We start from the raw sequence: 17,648 nt of genomic DNA on the forward strand, positions 1-17,648 counted from the left end.
TTGCACACCATGTCAGGACATTTCAGTTTTCACTTCCCAGCAAAACTCAGCGAAAACCAGGAACCTGGTCTTATTTCTCTTTTCGTTAATGAGGGCACAATGCTAACCTTCGCCAACACTCCTGTGGGATTTCAGTGGCACAGACTGGGAAGCAGATGTGCTGAGCTAGTCCCCCCTTCACCCTCCCAATGCCCCTGTAGCCGAGCAAGAGGTCAGGCTAACAGTATCCTCAGAAAGATATGAGACCAACTCTATCACACCTGAGTACTTGGGACTATGATATAGTGGCCATAATGGAGATGTGGGTTTCACAGGGGCAGGAATAGTTGCTAGATGTTCCAGGGTTTTGAACCTTTAAAAAAAGAACAGGAAGGGTGGAAAAAGAGGAGGGGGTGTAGCATTGCTAATCGGAGAGTGCATCACAGCTACAGAAATGGAGGCTGTCGAGGAAGGTTTGCCAACTGAGTCAGTATGGGTGGAAATTAGGAACAGCAAGGGAGAAACCACCTCATTAGGGGTTTTCTACAGATCCCCAAATAGCAGTAGGGAGATCGAAGAGCTCATAGGCCGGCAGATTTTGTAAAAATGCAGATGTAGCAGAATTATTGTTATGGGTGACTTCAACTTTTCCAATATTGACTGGAACCTCCTTAGTGCAGATGGTTTGGATGGAGCCATTTTTGTCAGATGTGTTCAGGAGGGTTTCCTTACTCAGTAGAGAGTTTCCTTATTCATAGAGACTGACAAAGGGAGAGGCCATTTTGGATTTGGTGCTCGGCAATGAGCCAGGACAGGTGTCAGATCTCACAGTGGGAGAACACATTGGTGACAGTGACAATAACTGCCTCACATTTTCCATGGCCATGGAGAGGGAAAGGAACAGTGAGAAGATATTTAATTGGGGAAAAGGAAATTATGCCACTATCAGACAGGAGTTGGGGAGTACAGATTGGGAGCAGTTGTTCCACAGAAAGGGCACAACAGACATAAGGAGACTATTTAAGGAACAGTTGTTGCGAGTGATGCACAAATTTGTTCCTCTGAGACAGGTAAGAAGGGGTAAGATGAAGGAACTTTGGATGATAACAGAGGAGCTTCTCATCAAAAAGAAGGAGGCAGCTTATGTAAGGTGGAGGAAGCAAGGGTCTAGCACAACTTGAGAGGATTGCAGGCTTGCTAGAAGGGAGCTCAGAAATGGACTGAGGAGAGCCAGAAAGGGACACGAAAAAGGCTTGGCAAGAAGGATTAGGGAGAACCCAAAGGCATTTTACTCATACGTGAGGAATAAGAGAATGATCAGGGAGATGGAAGGGCCGATCAGGGATAGGGGAGGGAGTCTGAGCAGATAGGGGAAGCCCTAAATGAGTTTTTTGCTTCAGTTTTCACTAAGGAATGGGACCTTGTTGTGAATGAGAACTTTGAGGAGCTGGGAAATAGGCTTGAACAGATCAAGATTGATGAAGTTGATGTGCTGGAAAGTTTGGCAAGTATTAAGATTGATAAGTCCTCAGGGCCAGACTAGATTTATCCTAGGTTCCTCCGGGAAGCGAGAAAAGAGATTGCTAAGCCACTGTGAAGATCTTTGCTTCCTCACTCTCCATAGAGGATTGGAGAGAGGTGAATGTTGTTTCTCTTTTCAACAAGGATAATAGGGAAATCCCTGGCAATTACAGACCAGTCAGTCTTACGTGGTCAGCAAGGTTTTGAAAATAATTCTGAAGGATAGGACTTATGACTAATTGGAAAAGCATAGCGTGATTAAAGGCAGTCAGCATGGCTTTGTGAGGGGCAGGTCATGCCTCACAAATCTTATTGAGTTCTTTGAGGAGGTGACATGACAGGTCGACTTCAGCAAGATATTTGATAAGGTTCCCTACGGTAGGCTCATTCATAAAGTCAGGAGGTATGGGGTACAGGGAGATTTGGCTGTCTGGATTCAGAATTGGTTGGCCAACAGAAAGCAGAGAGTGATTGTAGATGGAAAGAAATCTGCCTTCAGGAGGCAGAAGGTGATGAGGGTCAGTGGTGTCCCGCAGGGCTCTGTTCTTGGGTCTCTGCTCTTTGTGGCTTTTATAAATGACTTGAATGAGGTTGTTGAAGTTAGTAAATTAGCTGATGACATAAAGGTTAGATGTACGTTGATAGTATCAAGGGCTGCAGCACGACTTAGGACGCAGAACTGGGCTGAGAAATGGCAGATGGAGTTCAACCTGGATAAATGGCAAGTGATGCATTTTGGAAGGTCAGACTTGAATGCTAAATATAGGATTAAAGACAGGATTCTTGGGAGTGTGGAGGAACAGAGGGATCTTAGCATTCAAGTGCATAGATCCCTCAAAGTTGCCACCCAAACGGATAGGATTGTTAAGAAAGCATATGGTGTTTTGGCTTTCATTAACAGGGAGATCGAGTTTAAGAGCCATGAGGTTTTGCTGCATCTCTACAAAAACCTGGTGAGACCACACTTGAAATATTGTGACCAGTTCTGGTCAACCTATTATAGGCAAGATACAGAGGCTTTGGAGAGGGCGCAAAGAAGGTTTACCAGGATGCTGCCTGGACTGGAGGGCTTGTCTTATGAACAGAGGTTAAATAAGCTTGAGCTTTTGTCTCTGGAGAGAAGGAGGAAGAGAGGTGGCCTGATCGAGGTATACAGGATAATGAGAGGGATGGAGAGAGTCAATAGCCAGAGATTTGTCCCCATGTCAGCATTGACTGGCATGAGGGGGTCATGGTTTTAAGGTGTTAGGAGGAAGGTATAGAGGAGACATCAGAGGTAGGTTCTTTACGCAGAGAGTTGTGAATGCATGGAATGCGTTGCCAGCAGCAATGGTGGAAGCAGAGTCATTAGGGACATTTAAGTGACAGCTGGACATTCACACGGACAGCAGTGAATTAAGGGGTACCTAGGTAGGTTATTTTATTTTAGATTAGGAATAATCCTTGGCACAGCATCAAGGACTGAAGGGCCTGTCTGTGCAGTACTTTTCTATGTTCTATGAGTATACAGGGTGACCCCGCTCTCCACCCCCCCCTTCCCCAAATCCGTAGAATAGTTTTCCATGGTTTCAGTTACCCACGGCCTGAACATATTACAGGGAACCTTCCAGAACCAGGGACCAGGGGGCTGCTGGGAAGGTACATTTCCCATTGAAATGAATGGGTTTTTCGCACTTATCCGTGGTTTCAGGCTTCCGTGGTAACTCTTGGAAAGTAACCCTCCATGGGGGTGGGGGGCACCGACTACTATATTCCCCTCACAAAAACTCACAGAGCAATTATGAAACAAAGACTCCACCAAATGGACTCAGACAGACTACTGATGTATTGTTACCTGTCGAATTTTATTGTTATCCAACAGACAAAAATAACATCAAATGTTTGTTGAGACTGGTGGGTTCTTCCAGCATGGAATTCTCTGTGCCTTCAGGAATGCTGTGCCTCTGCTCTCAGCCTGGTCACCTTTCAGCTGAGTGCTTCATGTACATTCCTGGACAAGGCCTGAGGTTCTCACATGCAAAAAGCACCCAGCCAGCCGGAGACACTGGGGGTGTCTGCTGTTGTTTTCTTGGTCAGGGTCGTTTCAGAGTGAACGCTAAAGATGTGAAAATGTTATATTTCATTCCAAAATACTTCATTTATAAAAATGCACAACCGTTTGCTCAATGTGCTCATTTTCTCCCTAAATCCAAAGTGATGGATTCATGCAGCCGGATTGTTGGAAAAGGGCAGAACTCGAGGTCAGCTGACAATATATGCAGCACGGCCGAGAGGCTATCAGCTAAATTTGATAAATCAACCCTTTGTTTTATTATTTCCCTCTTGCTTAAAGAAATTTCAAAACCCAGAGAGAGAGTCAGGGTGAAGACACAAGCTGCTTTTGAACTCTGCCTGTGGTGGAGGGAAGGTAGACAGAGGTGGCTGGTGAGGTCACCCTCTCCTGGTCAGTATCTCCCCCACAGCCTTCACTGGCCATGGAGTTACGGTAAACACATCTCCACCAGGTTTACAGGGGCTGGAGATGCTCTGATTTTTAAATGCATCGCACTCCCAGTAGAAGGGGCTGTAGATGGACAGAAAGAGGCCATGAGGAACAAATATATATTTTATAATGAATAAAAATTATTCACCAGCACCCTCTGCTGACTGGACACTGAGAATCAGCAGTTGGCATTTAGCCAGGTAGATGCTTGAACTGAAAAGGTGAAAATATGATCAAGCACCCTCACCAAAATTAAAGTAAGTCTTCACATTACTGTGAGGGTCTAACATACACACTCTTATTAGGATATCCAGGTTTTGATTTACAAATGAAGTTTTCTCCCCATCCTTCCCCAGGGTGTCTCACTTGCACCAATGCCTCACCCCACCATCAGCCAAGTAGCCTTTCTTCATGTGAGATAAGCCACCGAGTGTCTGCTGGCTATTCAACCAAGCAAGGCGTCACAATCTGACTCTCTGTGGTCCGGGCTGGACAGATCGATATGAAGATATCCCAGAACAGTGCTCCGCAGCAGGAGGGCAAACTGAAGCAGAGATACTGGGGTGAGTTGTAACAGCTCTAGCCCCCTCACTGGTGTCAGTGAGCTCAGCACAGACCAAGGGTGGACCCTGACACCCTGCTGGTCCGAATCACACTGAGCTACACATTTACCAGTCGAGTTAAGCTACTTGGTGTGTTTATACCGTCAATAACTGGGCCCACGACTCGGCCATGTGGTGCATGGAGTCCTTCATCTGGATCTCTTTAGATGAATCCACTCTGTCTTGTGCTGATGCCGTTGATATCAGTTGACCTCAGTTCATTAATCCGACCTGCTCTAGCTGGACCAATCTGTTTACCATCAACATGATTCACTTTCCAATAAACTTCACCCAAGAGGCTGAGCAGGACAATTTGCAACATTTGGGCATAAAGTGACCCAATCAGCCTCAGATGTAGAACATACAATGGACCCACTGGACAGATAGATTCTAGTTATTTCCCATACTCCCCACCCTCGCTTGCCGATAGCCCCTGTGTATTTTTGCACTTGTCCGTCAATGGTGTTTTCCCCCACAGTTAGCAGAGAATTAAACCGAAAGAAATGACAATGTTAATAATAAACAGGTTGATGGTTAAATGAGCAGCATGTGATTACTGGGACGTCCAGGTTTTAAACCAAAGCCATCACATTTTCAATCCAGTTGTGAGTTATCATTTTTCCATTGATTTATGGCCAGTTGAGGTTACATTTCAATCATTTGTCTATAGATCCTGCTTCAACTCGTTTGATTCTGCGAAGTCCTCAGACTCAGCTTTAGCAGGATTCCCTCGTTGTGTGTCAAATTGTCTAATGGGTTTACCCACCATTGGGGCATAGTAGAACTCAAATGGCACTTCGGCATCCAGACTTTCCTTTTTGTAAAATCCTAGTTTCAACAGCAATTCATTGATCTCTTTCCTGGTCATTGGCATAAGGTCCACTCGCTGGGAAGGCAAGAAATGAAAGAATTGAATAGTAAGTCAAAATGAGGTTTGACAAAGTTGTAATATAAGAGAATAAGCTTCAAAGGCAATGGGTAGCAACATGAAAATGTGCCTTAGAAATCTTACAAAATAAAATACATTTTTTAAAAATAGTTACTTGATTCAGAATGATACAGTGCACTTTCACCTTTTAGGTTTGGGTTTAATCATAATGGTCTATTGTTATATATTATATAGTTATATTCAAATGTGTTGGATTTCTCAATCCCATGTGAAACAGGTTTGAGTAGCATCAGTAAATTTGCAAGTGAGCCCACAACATAGACATGGCCCTAATTGACATTAACTTGTCAATCTCAATGATTTAGTACAGGCTTCTCTTATGAGGTTTTGTTTCTGCCTTAAACAGAGTATAAGAGGTTTTCCTTCCCACTTAACCCAAGTTCTACTACTGGTTTAGAATGTTGTGGTTCATTGGCAATGACCATATCTCCGGACCAGGAAGTCTGAGTTCAAGACCCACTTATCTATATGGGTTGATTAAAAGTCACTTTATAGCCCAGGCGTGTACAAGATGTTGGAGCAGGTTGCAAAAGTCAAACTTTATTTCATGCACCAGCATGCACATGCTGTCACTCATTGAAATGAGTGCAAAGGGAACTATAAAGAAAGAAACGGTCTTACAGCTAGTTCCTGGTACGCGTAGTTCAGAAGGATGAGCTCAGGATCCACTCCTGGGAAGTACGTCAATGCCAGGTTGTGAATTTAGAAGCTGGTCAAGAAATATCACTCATACCCAGAGTAGAGTCGACAGGAATATTTGCCCCTTGCTGCTCCTGATTTCATTCTCCTCCCCACTGGGAAATTCTTCAACTTCAAAGGGCAGCTCTCCCTCTCCCTTTCTTCTCCCCTCCCCCAGAATCATGATCACCATCCTTCAACACATTAGCTTTGCTCAACCAGTAACAAACTTGACTTCCCACTGGATTACCCACTCAATTACCTTATTTGGTCCAGGGAGAGACACAGTTACATGGACAAGGTGGAGGACCCAGGTTTGTCCGTGATCTCATTGTAAATCAGAAAGTTTACCCTAGACACCAAAAGATAGGAAGTGGGCTTGGGCGGTTCTTGATTTTGATTGATGGCTGTGACAGATTATTGGGCAAAATTAATAGACAATTCCTTTTATCTAACACTTGTGTCACTGCTTTGAGTGTTCTTTCATTCTAACATCTCTGTCACATAAAAGAATTACAATGTCAAATATTAAAATGATCTTACATTCAGTTCTTCAAAATGGTAGTTCAAGAGGAGCAGTTCAGGAGTTGCTCCTGGAATATATTTCAGCACCAGGTTGTGACTTCAGCAGCAGGTCAGGAAAGCATTAACTCAGAAGGGTCACAGAAACGGGTGAAGTAGGTCGGGAGGTGCAGCAGACACACATCAGTTTGTAGCCAAACCCCAGCCCGCAGATAAATTCCAACCAACCCCCACCCTCCCCACCCCACCCACCCACCCCAATGCCTCCCCCCCCACTTCCCCCCGCTCCACCCCCACTTTCTTTCTTTGCTGGGTCTGGGCAGGGGGTTGCTTTTTGTTCCTAACCATCATTATCTTGTCTTTCTACCTCAGCAGGCAGATAGCAGGCAGATGTACATCTCTAGTCTATATGGAATTATTTAATCTCAGTTTTGGCAGTGATGAGGATGTGACAGTTGTCACAGCCCTCCTTCAACTAAGGAAAAACTTTCCCTTAAATCCATGCCTTTGTCTTTCTCTGGAGTCAGAGGATGAGTTGACCTTATAGAGGTATAGCTCAGAACTCACCAGAGCCAGCTGATTCCAACAGCTTGTGGGTATAGGTGATAAACACGAAAAGGTGGGGAACAGAGCTGTGAGTTAAAGGCTAGCACACTCTCCCTGAAACCCAATATAGCACCAGCATAGAGCCAATCAATCCAACCTTCCTGTTATGAACCTGATATGTATGTCCAGATTCTCAAAAGGATACTAAAGAGGTAAGTCCTCCTCAACGAAAGCCTTCACCTGTAAATCAGAGAAGCAAAATGAAAAGGAACTGTTAGCCTGTGCCGAGATGAAGTTACCTTACCCAACATAAACAAGGTCACATAATACAAACCACCCGGCTGTGTGTTATTTTCTAATAACTGCCTTTCACAAGAACATTCAGAAATTATTCAATTTTCTCTCTGTCCTTTCTGAAGGTATTGTGAAGTTCCATGGGCTATCAGCACTTCTTGCCAGAGATTTTTCATCTTGGAGTATGGACAGTGAGTGTTGGCTGTCCGACTACAGGAGGCATCACATTCCAGCTTGAAGCTCCCAGACTTGACATCTCCACATTAAGACGCAACTTTTTTTAAAAAAATCAAAATACTGACTGTATAGATAGGTATAGTTGGTGCTACCCAAAACTTCTGAACCTTCAATGGAATGTGAAAACAATGGTTACAGCCCCAGCTCAGACAATCTGAAAATGCCACTGGCACCTGGAGTCTGAGTTGCAGAAATTGTGGAAATTAGGGAGGAGGAAAAGTTACCGGGATGTTTTGCTCCAGGAGGCAGTTACACCCTGTAGGTGAGACAGAATGTTAGAACTGGTCAACAGGTAGAGAGAGGATGGCAAGATGCAGGTCAGGCAGACATATTGAACCAGCAGGTAGTGACAGAGGAGTCACAGCTCCTGATCCTGTCCAATAGGCTTGCTCCCTTTGTGGATGAGAAAAAGGATTACAATTTGGATAAGATGACTGACCATGACTCCAACATGAAGAAGGCTTTTCAAGTGATGAAAGCAAAGAAGAACATATTAGTGAAAGAGGTTGACATAGACAGGCCAACAGATACTGTTTTCTACAGTCGTGACAGAACTCTGAAGGTGTATTGCATTCCTCGTGCCAGGGTTAAGGAGATCTCCCAGTTAGAGAAGGATAAATGGGAAAAATCCAGTTATTGAGGTCCATGTGAGAATCAACACAGCAAAACCTAATTCCTAATCCCTAATTACCTGTGGGACGTGGAGAGGTTAGGGTACAAATTAAAATGCAGATCAAAGGCAACCATCTCTGGATTCTTACCTCAGCCATGTGGCAGTTGGCACAGGTTTAAGCAGAAAACGTGGCTCAAAGAGTGGTTTAGGATTTTAATTCATGGGGCACCATGTCAGCACCTAAGCAAATAAGATTTAGTTGGAATTAGGATCCATGTGCTGATGAAACACACAATTAGGGCTATGGACCACACTTTAAATTATCGGGGGGTGGCGGGGTGGGTGGTTTGGCGAGGGTAGATTTAGAAATCTGAGAGGGAAGTTTAGAAGCTTTGAAACAACATTGTGATGTGGATAAAGACACGCACAGTATGAATAGGAAAGGATAAAGAGTTTAACAAAAAAATTGCATGTCAGTAAATAAGGTCATTACTAGAAATGGAGGTAAACAAAGTTAACGGTTCTTTATTTAAATGTATGAAACATCCAGAATAAGACTGATGAACTAGTGCCAAAAATAGACATAAAAGACTTAGAGCACTATTCCAGAGATCTTCCTCCAGGGTGCTCAAATTTGGAAATAAATATCCCAGAGAACACAATCTTTCGGAAAGACCGACAGAATAGTAAAGGAGGAGGGATGGTCCTGACAGTAAAGGAAGCATATCAGGGTGAAAGAATCTAGCCTCAGAAGATCATAATTCAGTGGTGTTTAAACATCACAAACATCAAAAAAAATTGAGAGTTGACCTCTTAACATGTTGGACAGAGACTTAAATGATAAATTATTGGAGTTTCTCAGGAAGGTAATGTGATCGTCGTCACGGGTGACGTTAATCTACTTACAGTCCAAGGCAACCAAATGAGATAATTTACTTTACCAAAGGAAAATCCTCTTTGACTAATTTATTGGAGTATTTTGAAGATGTAACTAGTAAGTTAGAAAAAGGGAAACCAGTAGATGGAATATATCTGTTCAATAAGGCACATGGGCAAGCTAAGGACTGACTGAATTGGAGTAATAAAATAACAAGGATAGATGATTGGTTAATGGACAGGAAGGAGAGTGGCATAAGCAGGGCATTCTCAACTTGGCAATTTCTCAATATGTACTAACCCTCAGGTTAAATGTACTACCAGGCATCAGTCTCTAAGAGAGAGTGAGACTATGTTAATCTTACTCACTTATTCTGTGTATATTCTCCTCTGGACCCGCCATCCAATCTTGACAACTTACTTCACTACCTACTTTGCTGTTATCGATGAAATTTGCTGCCATTATTTGATAACCAATTGATTTAAATCACTGATGTAGATTGTAAATAGTTGAAGACCCAACACTGAACTCTGTGGCACTTAACTAGTTATAGTTTCCTGCTCACCCACCAATCCTTTATCAAGTTAATATGTGAATCCCCACATCATGTTGTGTAATAACCTTTGATGTAACACCTTGTTGAATACGTTTCAGAAATCAGAGTACACCAAACCTAGATGCTCCCTTATCCATCTTGTACATTACATCCACAAAAGGAATCCTAATAAAATAGTTGAGCATGCCTTCCCTTGCTTAAAGTTTTGTTGACTCTATCGGATCATGATATGATTTACTCAGTATTTGCTATAACCTGCTTGATAATGGATTTGGAAGTTTCCCTGTAAGTCTAACTGGACTCTAATTTCGTGCTCTGACTCCTTTCTTTCTTGATAAACATTGTATTTGTCATTTCAAATCCACTGGGAATCTTGCAGAATTCTAGAGAGACTGGGGTGCAGGCCACCTGGCTTTGATTAGTTGTTACCCTTTAGGACAAAGTGATGGTGATTGTGCTAAATTCTTGCTTCCCAGCCACCTCTTCATTTCCAAATATCTTTGGGAAGTTTTTGTAAAGGATGGGCTTAAGGGCTAACATTGTTGATGATATTTGACAGCAGCATAACCTTGAATGAGTCCTGTGAACATTCCTTCATGTGTCTCAGACAGTATTATCAAAGTGGCTGTTTTGTGCTGTTTTTCTGTGCTGCCAGTTTATTACACTGTATAAGAGAGAGAGAGTTTTGTTCCAAGTCATTGAACTTCACCTCAGACTGGGATCACAAACAGGAACAAACCTGGGCCTCCAGGACCAGCCATTGATCGAGGAGTCCCTGACAGGCAAGAGGGCATGAGGCTCATTGCTTTCTTTTCCTTTTTGTAATTACTTAATAGATGTTCACAATTCAGTCTTTTATTTTTCTTTCCTTTTCCATCTTTTATCATTACTCAATAAATATGTGTGGCATGCTGGCTCATTGGTTAAAGCTGCTGCCTCACAGCACCAAGGATCTGGGTTTGATTCCAGCCTCGGGCGACTGTCTGTGTGGAGTTTGCACATTCTCCCAGTGTCTGCGTAGGTTTCCTCCGGGTGCTCCGGTTTCATCCCACAGTCCAAAGATGTGCAGGTTAGGTGAATTGGCCATGCTAAATTGCCCATAGAGTCAGGTGCATTAGTCAAGGGTAAATATGGGAATGGGTTTGGGTGGGTTACTCTTCGGAGGGTCAGTGTGGACTAGTTGGACCGAAGGGCCTGTTTCCACACTGTAGGGAATTGAATCAAATCGAATGTTCATATTTAAGCAAATTGCTATGATTGAATCTTAACTACATTTAACCGAATCTGTAAAGAACCACTTGGATACACCATGTGATCCAAAACAGTTTTCTAAGTCTTCTATGACAAAGACAGATATAAAGTACCTTGTTAATATCTGTCATGCTTTGTTTGCCATCATTAATTTCCCAAATTCACTTTCGAGGACTAGTTTTCGTCACTCTTCTCTTATTTAAATGTTTGTAAGAACTATTTTTGTACTGTATAAAATCCAAACAAACTGTGGATACTGTATATCAGAAACAAAAACAGAAATCTGAGGAGGTTCTGAGGGAGGGTCACTCAACCCAAAATGTTAACTCCGATTTCTCTGCTGCTCAACCTGCTGAGCTTTGCCAGTAATACATAGTTTTGTCTGTTTTTTATATTACTGGTTACTTCTCTCATTTTGGAACAAATGCTGACACATTCAGATGGAGAACATTTAACCCTTGTCTTTCTACCATTTTTACAAACTGCATACTTATCTGCTGGTGTGCTTAACCGTGCTGTTGGCACTTCTTAACGGTCATTTTTATTTGTGACTCATTTTTAAATGATCAGTTTATTGCTTTGGCATTTTTTAATCACTTTTTTATGTCTTAATTGTTATTTTTGAAATGTATGTTTGTACTCTCTGTCTCTTTCTAGCCCCTAACACTATCATTATTTCAGTTTAATACTACCTTTCTCTGTTACCGTTTTCCCTCTGCATTACTACATCTCTTCCCATAGGGTCCCCCCCATCCCGCTCCTTCCCACCCCCAACCTCAACACCACCACCACTACCCACACTGTTTAGTTTAACGTTTTCCCAATCTGAGTTTCACAACTCACTGAGCTGTTCAGGTAAAATGCATCTCCTATTTCCCCACTATAAAAGACCACTGATTCTCTCTGTACAGATATCATAAGAGATGCTGAGCATTTCCAACACTTCATGTTGTGACTGCAGTAAAATACCCCTTTTGCCTGCTCTCCAAACAGCAGTCAGACTACCTGAGATGGTCTCAACTCCTTCAGCAAGAAACACAGCAGCAGCTGCCTTAGACCTGGTTTGGCACAACATGAAACATAAATTTCAATTAAAAAAAGTTAAGACATAAAAAGTGTGATTTACTGAGCCAAAAAAAAATGCCACAACAATAAATTGATCATTTTAAATGAGTCATAAATAAAAATGACCATTAAAGCATGCCAACAGCACTGTTAATTAATAAAATGCCTTTTGCTTCAGAAGCAGAATTAGGGAGAGAGACAGATCAGGCCCCAACTCTTTGGGAAACAAGACAAGTTGAGAATTTAGATTTAATAGCGTTGACCTGGTGTCCTCCTCCTGTGGTGCAAATTCTAAACTGACCTTGGCGGAATCTTTCAGTCTATGCATTCCTCCATGTGCAATCCACTATGTGGATGGTTCACTTTGGAAGGGAAGAGGAGAAGGACCAGGGTGTATATCCCAACATTGAGCAGCATCTCCAGGTCTCAGCATTCCCTTTCCCACAAACACCCAACACTGAGGGAAGACAGAGATCAGGAAACAACATAGGAACATAGAACCTGAAATAACTCCTGTGTAGGGCCCAGCCCAGGGACCTCATTCCAATCAGGAAGGAGGGTTGGGAAGGGCCAGAGAGATGAGGCCCTAGGTCATTTCCTCTGACAGGCTTCATTCGTCACCTTGACACGTTCTTTGCCCATTTCAAGAGCTTTCATAGAATCTTCAAGCTTCGATGTCAATCATTGAATAACGGTTCCAACTAGTGCCGCCCTTCTCTTGTGTTCAGACTCGCACCTTGGCATGTGTATTCTTTTTCCAAAAGCCTGCTGAATGGTCCTTATTTGAAATTCTGTTCAAATCCTCCGTCACTAAGTCCGCAGCTGTGGGCTTCCAGCCCTTTCCCTCACATTGGAAATACCTACAGACAATTCTGTACCAAATTAAGTTGTCATTGGTCATCCGGTGGATTGAGTTGGTAACACAGCCAGCAGACAAGGATGGAGAAGAACGTGAGCAGCAGAACATCCGCTGCTAAGCTCTCAATAGAGGCTACAAGTCTTGTACTTAATTTACCATCTTCTTTACTCCAGCGACTGGGTGGTCCTTCAAGGTAGTCTCAAATTCCACTAATGTCCCACAGCGGCAGCCTCAAGCCCAGGCCTCTGCTTTCCACCACAGACTAACCCGTGCTATCCAAATGCCATCTGTTGCCATAGAAACAAGCCAGGCGTGTGGAGCTGGGAGAAGGAGTATCAGAGGCAGGTTTAAAAGCACACAAAAAAAAACAGCCTAGCGATTAATTCCAGTGAATTGGGGATTCAATACAGAGAAACTGATCCTGCACAGGAACCCTGCACTTCATCGGGGACAAGGTGTGAGGGTGGGGTTGAGGACAGGTTGCTGAGAAACAGCTGCCGCCAACATTCCCTCACACAAAGGACCATGAGGCAGTCAAGATACAGGGAAGCTGGTGCTTCCTGCTACTTGTCAGACCAGCAACATTCACTGACCAACTTGCCTATCTGCAATATAAGCATTGTCCGCAGCCTCCTGTCTCCCTAGGACTGGGCACTGTCTCCACGCCCCCGACCCCATCTACACCCCACCTCCTCCCAGGCCCTGGAGTTTTCTAACTCGGCCGATCACTATCTGAACAACATTAACCTAGTGGCTTTACTGTATTTAACCTGGAGCTCTTGTGGAGCTGTGGTAGTGTCCCTGTTTCTGACCTGGGAGGCCCAGGTTCCAATCCCACTTGCTCCAGAACTGTGTGTCATAACAGCTCTTATCAAAGCTGATTTGGAAAATATCGAAAACAGAAGCTAGGGTTCTTGTGGCACATTGGTAGTATCTCTATCTCTGAGCGAGGATGCCTGGGCTCATGTGCCATTTACTCCTGGCATGTCTAATCAGGTTGATGAAAACCAGTAGCTGACAATGTGGTGCTAGAAAAGCACAGCAGGTCAGGTAGCATCCGAGGAGCAAGAGAGTCAACATTCCAGGCATAAGCCCTTCATCAGGAAGGCTTACGCCTGAAACATTGATTCTTGGGTTCCTCGGATGCTGCCTGACCTGTTGTACTTTTCCAGCACCACATTCTCGACTCTGATCGCCAGCATCTGCAGTCCTCACTTTCTCCCTGATGAAAATGAGTAACTAATCTCCTGTTAACTGGACCAGCCTGTGTCCCTTTGGCTGATGGACTGACTTTGCAGGGGTGTTCTAGCCAACGGTCAACTGAATAAAGTCCATTACAAGCTCAGAAGCTACTTTACTTCACAATAGGTGAATATGGGAGAATCAATCGATAGAACTTATAGAGTCTTAGAGTCATACAGCATGGAAACAGACCCTTCAGTGCCATTATCCATGCTGACCAAGTTTCCCAAACTAAACTAGTCCCACTTGCCTGCATTTGGCTCATATCCTCTAAACCTTTCCTATTTTTGTAACTGTCCTAATGTCTTTTTAATCTTGTAACTGTACCTGTATTTACCACTTCCTCACAGTGTTCATTCCACATATTAACCTACTGTGTGAAAACGTTGCCCCTCAGGTCTCTTTTCAATCTTTCTCCTCTCACCTTAAAAATATGCCCTCTAATTGGAAAGACTTTTGCTGTTTACATAATCTATTCCCTTCATGATTTTACAAACCTCTACAAGGTCACCCCTCAACCTCCAAACTGATGAAGGGCTCCTGCCCGAAACATTGATTTTCCTGCTCCTCGGATGCTGCCTGACCTGCTGTGCTTTTCCAGCACCACTCTAATCTTGACTCTGATCTCCAGCATCTGCAGTCCTCACGTTCGTCCAGTGAAAGAAGTCCCAGCCTATCCAGCCATTCCTTATAACTCAAACCCTCCAATCCTGACAACATCCCGATAAATCTCTTCTGAACCTTCTCCAGTTTAATAATGTCCTGCCTATAACAGGGCAACCAGAACTGTACACAGTATTCCAAAAGTAGCCTCACCAATGTCCTGCACAATCTCAACATGGCATTCCAACTCCTATGCTTAATGGTCTGAGCAATGAAGGCTAGTGTGCTAAATGCCTTCTTAACCACTTTGTCTACCTGTCACACAACTTTTAAAGAACTATGCACCTGAACTTCTAAGTCTCTCTGTTAGACAACACTATCCAGAGACCCACAATTAACTGCCTAGGGTAATGTGCACTCTTCTGAAGTTTAAATAAAGTTTAATATCCCTTTGCCTTATTATCCACTCACAACCTTTCTCTGGGGTTTCAACACCTATTTCTATTTTATTCAAATTCTACTTCAAAACCTTGCCTGATCAGACAGCATCTGCATTGTTTCTCTCAGTGTTTTCGCGTTTGCTGTTCCCAACCAAAGCAACTAAAACTTTTCAAAATGTAGCATTCTCCTCAAACACACACAGATACACACACACACACTCACAGACACGCACACACACACAGACACAGACACATACAGACACACACACACACAGACACTCACAGACACACACACATACACACAGACACACAGACAGACGCAGACACACAAACATACAGACACACACAGACACAGACACAATCACAGACACACGCACAGACGCAGACATGCACACACACACAGACACACACACAGATGTAGACACACACAGACGCAGACACACAGACAGACACACAGTCAGACACAGACGCAGACACACACACAGACATAGACACACACATACAGATGCACACATACAGATGCAGACACACAGACACACACACAGACGCAGACACACACTCACAGACACACATACAGACACAGACGCAGACACACAGACACAGACACACACACAGACACACACAGATGTATTAATGCACTCCGTCTCAAATTTGCGATTGTGCCAAATTCTTCTGGCATAGAAGTGGCCAGCATTTGCTAAGAGCTGACATTCCAAGACCCTCATTACTGGCAGTGTCTGTATAGAAGAAACCCATTTCACTGTCACCGGGAAAGGAAGGCAGAAAACACTTATTCACTTCAAAAACACTGACTTCTCGGTGGAAAACTGGAGAGAGACGAGCACAAGGAAAGTCCTTACCTCTGTCAGGACAGATAACTGTCACCCGCCGCAGGTCTGGAAAAGGGAGAACAATTAATCAGAGTCAATTGGAACACTAAAAATTCTGCAACTACTCAAAGAATCTGAAACTATATGAACGAAGTAACCGGCAGGAAGGTGAGATGGGAGGGTGCTCCTCCCGTTATCTCCCGGGTTACTGTTCTAGCTTTACCTCCACCCTGCCTCGGGCTAGTGTTGGCGGCTTCTCCAAGTTGAGTTTGTAGCCGGACACCGCCTGGGTCAGGGTCAGAGTCAGAGTCAGCAGCACCAGCGGCTGCAACATGTTGCACAGATCCAGTGAGCACCAGCCCCCACTGAACAACTCCGCTTTCTGGCCCTCTATAAATCGTGTTTGCCACGTCAAGGACTCCACCAGGGAGCATGGGGGAGGTGGAGGTCTGGGCTGGAGGCGGAGACTGAGATTGAAACTGCAGAGCCGCATTGTCCACCCGATTGGAGCCATCTCCAGATAGTAACAGGGAGTCAGATACAGGACGTTCCTGCCTCCTTTTCCCATCCACTGGCCAACGAGTGCAGTCACTAAAGGGACACCTTCTACCAACTCTAGGAGCGCATCTGCACAACTCAAAACAGCTCAGCTAAGGCCGAGTTAAACTAAAACAAAATGATAACAATTTGTGTCAATGAAAAATGTTGCATTTCCTAACCTTCAGATGAGTAACAAGTAACACAACTAGGTTTCTCAAGGACTCAGATATGAAGGTACCCAAACCAGGAAGTTCCCAATCTCGATCCCCAGTGGTGACCTCAGGCAGAATGAGCTTCCAGTGGGTCACTGTATCCAGAGGTTAATAACCTTGGTGACAATTCCTGCTCCCCTGTTCTGTTCTATTCTCCAGGAAGTGCGGGTGCTTCCTGAGTGAAGGACTGGAGCTGGGCTTTGATACAATGGAATTGCCTGTTGACCCAATGGTCAAAGCCAACTATGAAGCATGATACCTGGAAGTGGCACCAGAGAAAGTGACTACCCAAGGGATAGACTCAGAGGGAATTGGAGGATAAAATTTGTCAGTCCCTCTCAGAAAACAGATAAAAGTATTAAAATTTGCATCATTAAATGTTTTAAATTGTATTATTGGTGACCTGCATTAAATAGTGCTTTTCACGCCCTCAGAACATCACAAAGTTCTTTAGAGCCAATAGGGTATCCTTGTAATATAGAAAGTTCAGACACTAATTCATGCACAGTGATAATGACGAGATAATCTGTTATAGTAATATTGGTTGAGGTAGAGATACAGGCTAGGATGCTATGAGAAAAAGGCACAAGCTGATGGGGTATATTATGTAAAACAGTAGATATCTGATCTGCACTGAAGCATCTGAACTCAGCTGCAGTATTAGTCTGGGCCCTGTAAATGCTCTCACCTCCCCGGGCAACACAGGGGGTAAAACAGCTGAATGGGCAAGACAACAGAGGGCAGGAAATT

General features: G+C 43.8%; 1 protein-coding gene across 1 annotated transcript; it reads right to left on the bottom strand.

Annotated features, from left to right (window-relative positions):
- Positions 1-3,325: 3,325 nt before the first annotated feature.
- On the bottom strand, positions 3,326-16,551 carry selenom (selenoprotein M). The gene is made up of 5 exons (XM_060843941.1): positions 16,370-16,551; positions 16,177-16,212; positions 7,485-7,519; positions 6,755-6,833; positions 3,326-5,470 (listed from the first exon to the last, which is right to left on the bottom strand). Exons 1-5 carry the CDS (start codon positions 16,478-16,480, stop codon positions 5,249-5,251), a joined length of 483 nt encoding a protein of 160 aa, XP_060699924.1. The 5' UTR covers positions 16,481-16,551; the 3' UTR covers positions 3,326-5,248.
- Positions 16,552-17,648: the final 1,097 nt, after the last annotated feature.

Source organism: Hemiscyllium ocellatum, chromosome 24 (assembly GCF_020745735.1).
Source record: "Hemiscyllium ocellatum isolate sHemOce1 chromosome 24, sHemOce1.pat.X.cur, whole genome shotgun sequence".
Taxonomy (NCBI): domain Eukaryota; kingdom Metazoa; phylum Chordata; class Chondrichthyes; order Orectolobiformes; family Hemiscylliidae; genus Hemiscyllium; species Hemiscyllium ocellatum.